This window comes from Sinocyclocheilus grahami, unplaced genomic scaffold (genome assembly GCF_001515645.1).
Source record: "Sinocyclocheilus grahami isolate Dianchi unplaced genomic scaffold, SAMN03320097.WGS_v1.1 scaffold826.1, whole genome shotgun sequence".
In the NCBI taxonomy this organism is placed as follows: Eukaryota; Metazoa; Chordata; class Actinopteri; order Cypriniformes; family Cyprinidae; genus Sinocyclocheilus; species Sinocyclocheilus grahami.
Window position 1 is genome coordinate 494,331 of NW_015506005.1, and position 2,107 is coordinate 496,437.

General features: G+C 35.3%; 1 protein-coding gene across 1 annotated transcript in view; it reads right to left on the reverse strand.

Annotated features, from left to right (window-relative positions):
* The window catches only part of LOC107562501 (transient receptor potential cation channel subfamily M member 5), a 15,791-nt gene extending 14,171 nt beyond the window's left edge, over positions 1-1,620 (reverse strand). The window contains exons 1-2 of the mRNA XM_016247130.1: positions 1,544-1,620; positions 74-141 (exon numbers count right to left, since the gene is read on the reverse strand). Of these exons, the coding sequence (XP_016102616.1) occupies positions 74-141; positions 1,544-1,570 (95 nt within the window). The 5' untranslated portion in view covers positions 1,571-1,620. The remainder of the gene's footprint in view (positions 1-73; positions 142-1,543) is intronic.
* Positions 1,621-2,107: the final 487 nt, after the last annotated feature.

The following is a 2,107-nucleotide window of genomic DNA, read 5'->3' on the forward strand; positions in this document are numbered from 1 at the left end:
AAATAGTGACACAAAAGGTCAAGCATTTTGAACTGTGTTAAGTATTGGCAATAAGTGATGCAACTAGTCTCACCCATGTTCTTGGGACTCATTCAACAGCTCCCCACATTGCAGACACCTCCTGCCCTGCCGTGACACCCCCTATAGACAGAATTAAAATGCATTGCATCACAGTCTAGTCAGGTGCAGCCACAGATTTGTCTGCTTATTTGTTCAGTGAGGCTGGTAGTTGGAAATCTTTATGTAAAGCAGAAGCAATTTTCATTTTCATTCTTTACACACATGCAAACTTGCCCTCCCTTCTGGTGAAGGCTGAGCCACACGTGAACTGAAAAACTGATGTGCTTTTTACTAACCTGAGGTAAAGTTAGAGTCAGAAAGCAAAAAAAAGAAAGAAAAAGGCAAGTACAAAGAAAGAAAGAACAAGTTAAAGACAAAAAAGAAAATAATTATTTATTTAAATAATAAACAATCCATGTAAACTTATGTATGTCATTTTAAACACTGATAGCAGCCAAAATGAATCATCCACATTGTCAACTATTGCTAATTTGCATCCTGGTGAACAAGTGATTAGGAAGTTAGTTCCCTCATGTGGTTGAAGAGGCACGGACAAAAAGAGCCATAGTAAAAGCAGTCCGAAACAGAAGCGTAATGCTATAAAAACATTCCAGGCAGTTGACAGCATGTAATTGATGTAATCAGTCTGAATGAACTTGATGAATCTCTTTTCAATCAATTAGTTTTTATCCAAATGCTATCAGGTTCAGGTATATCTGTCACCTTGCCTGATTGCCATTTTAAACCTTTTGAAACTTCCAGTTTCCTAATAGTTGCCATTAATTTCATTGTTTTCAATGAGACACGCTATGGTTTGATTGAGAGCTGTAAAGCTGCGGTTTCAACTATAAATAAAAAACATAATGTAAAATGTGACTTAAATAATAATCAATTCTTGGAGGGAGGATGTGATAATTAGAAAAGTTCCAATGACATTTATGCAAACATGACTGATGTGAGTGGGTGTGTGGAGAGGTGCAGGAGCTGCCCATGATTTGACTAGGGGATGAGATAGGGTGTATGAGAGAAGAAAACGCCATAGACACTGCAGCACACAAATACAATCATTTGCATTAAAGGTCACACATAGACATGACATTAGATCCAGCAGGAAACAGATCTTTATCATTGACACTTTATCAATGAATTGGGTTTACTGTCATTATTTAATGTAGTTTAAATATTTTCTTCAGTGTCCAAATGTGAACTTGAACAAAAGTCGATCACTGAAAAACAAAATAAACCTAGAGGTTTGTATTGAAACTTGAAATTTCAGAAATATCTAAGGCTGTAGTGAATAGCAATCTGAAATGCTAAACTTCACAGGTGTCTACTAAATCATAGCAGTCTATTATTCACAAAATGCAAAATGAAAATATTTCCTATATTCATGTGGTTGTTGTTGTTTTTTTCAGAAAGTTTTTCAGCTATTATAAACAACTCAACAAATGATCTGGAATCTGATGCCAAAGAGTTCACTTACCAGAGGAGTATCCTGATGCCCCAGCATATCTAGATGATGGCTTTGCTCTTGGATCCTCTAGGCCACTACGAGCTTGGGCAGCTCTAGAGTGTCACCAGGAAGTGGATCAGGAGGTTTATGATGACAAAACCACTCCCTAACCAACCGCTGCTACCTATGCTCAACCACTTACCTCCCTTTCTCCTGATCTCCACCATAAGCATTCCTTAGTGTAATACAGCAAGAGGAAAATAGCTTCAGAATAGGTGATTCATTTAATTTATGTGATTATTATTATTATTTTCCATAATTGCCTTTACACATTTGAACTGGTTGAAACTTTGAAGATTAATTGCTTAAAATACCTGGAGGTTTTTCACTAAATGTTGCTAATTTGTAAAAAAAATAAATAAATAAATAAACTTTTTAACACATGAAAGCTTCTTAAATTTTTAAAAATTCTTAGACTTGGAAAAACTAAACTTCAAAAGATTGTTGTAGCTAGAATTAAAGGTGAATATAGGTTAAAAACGTAACTAATATAGACATCCTACCTTGATTAATCACAGTATATAAAGACACATT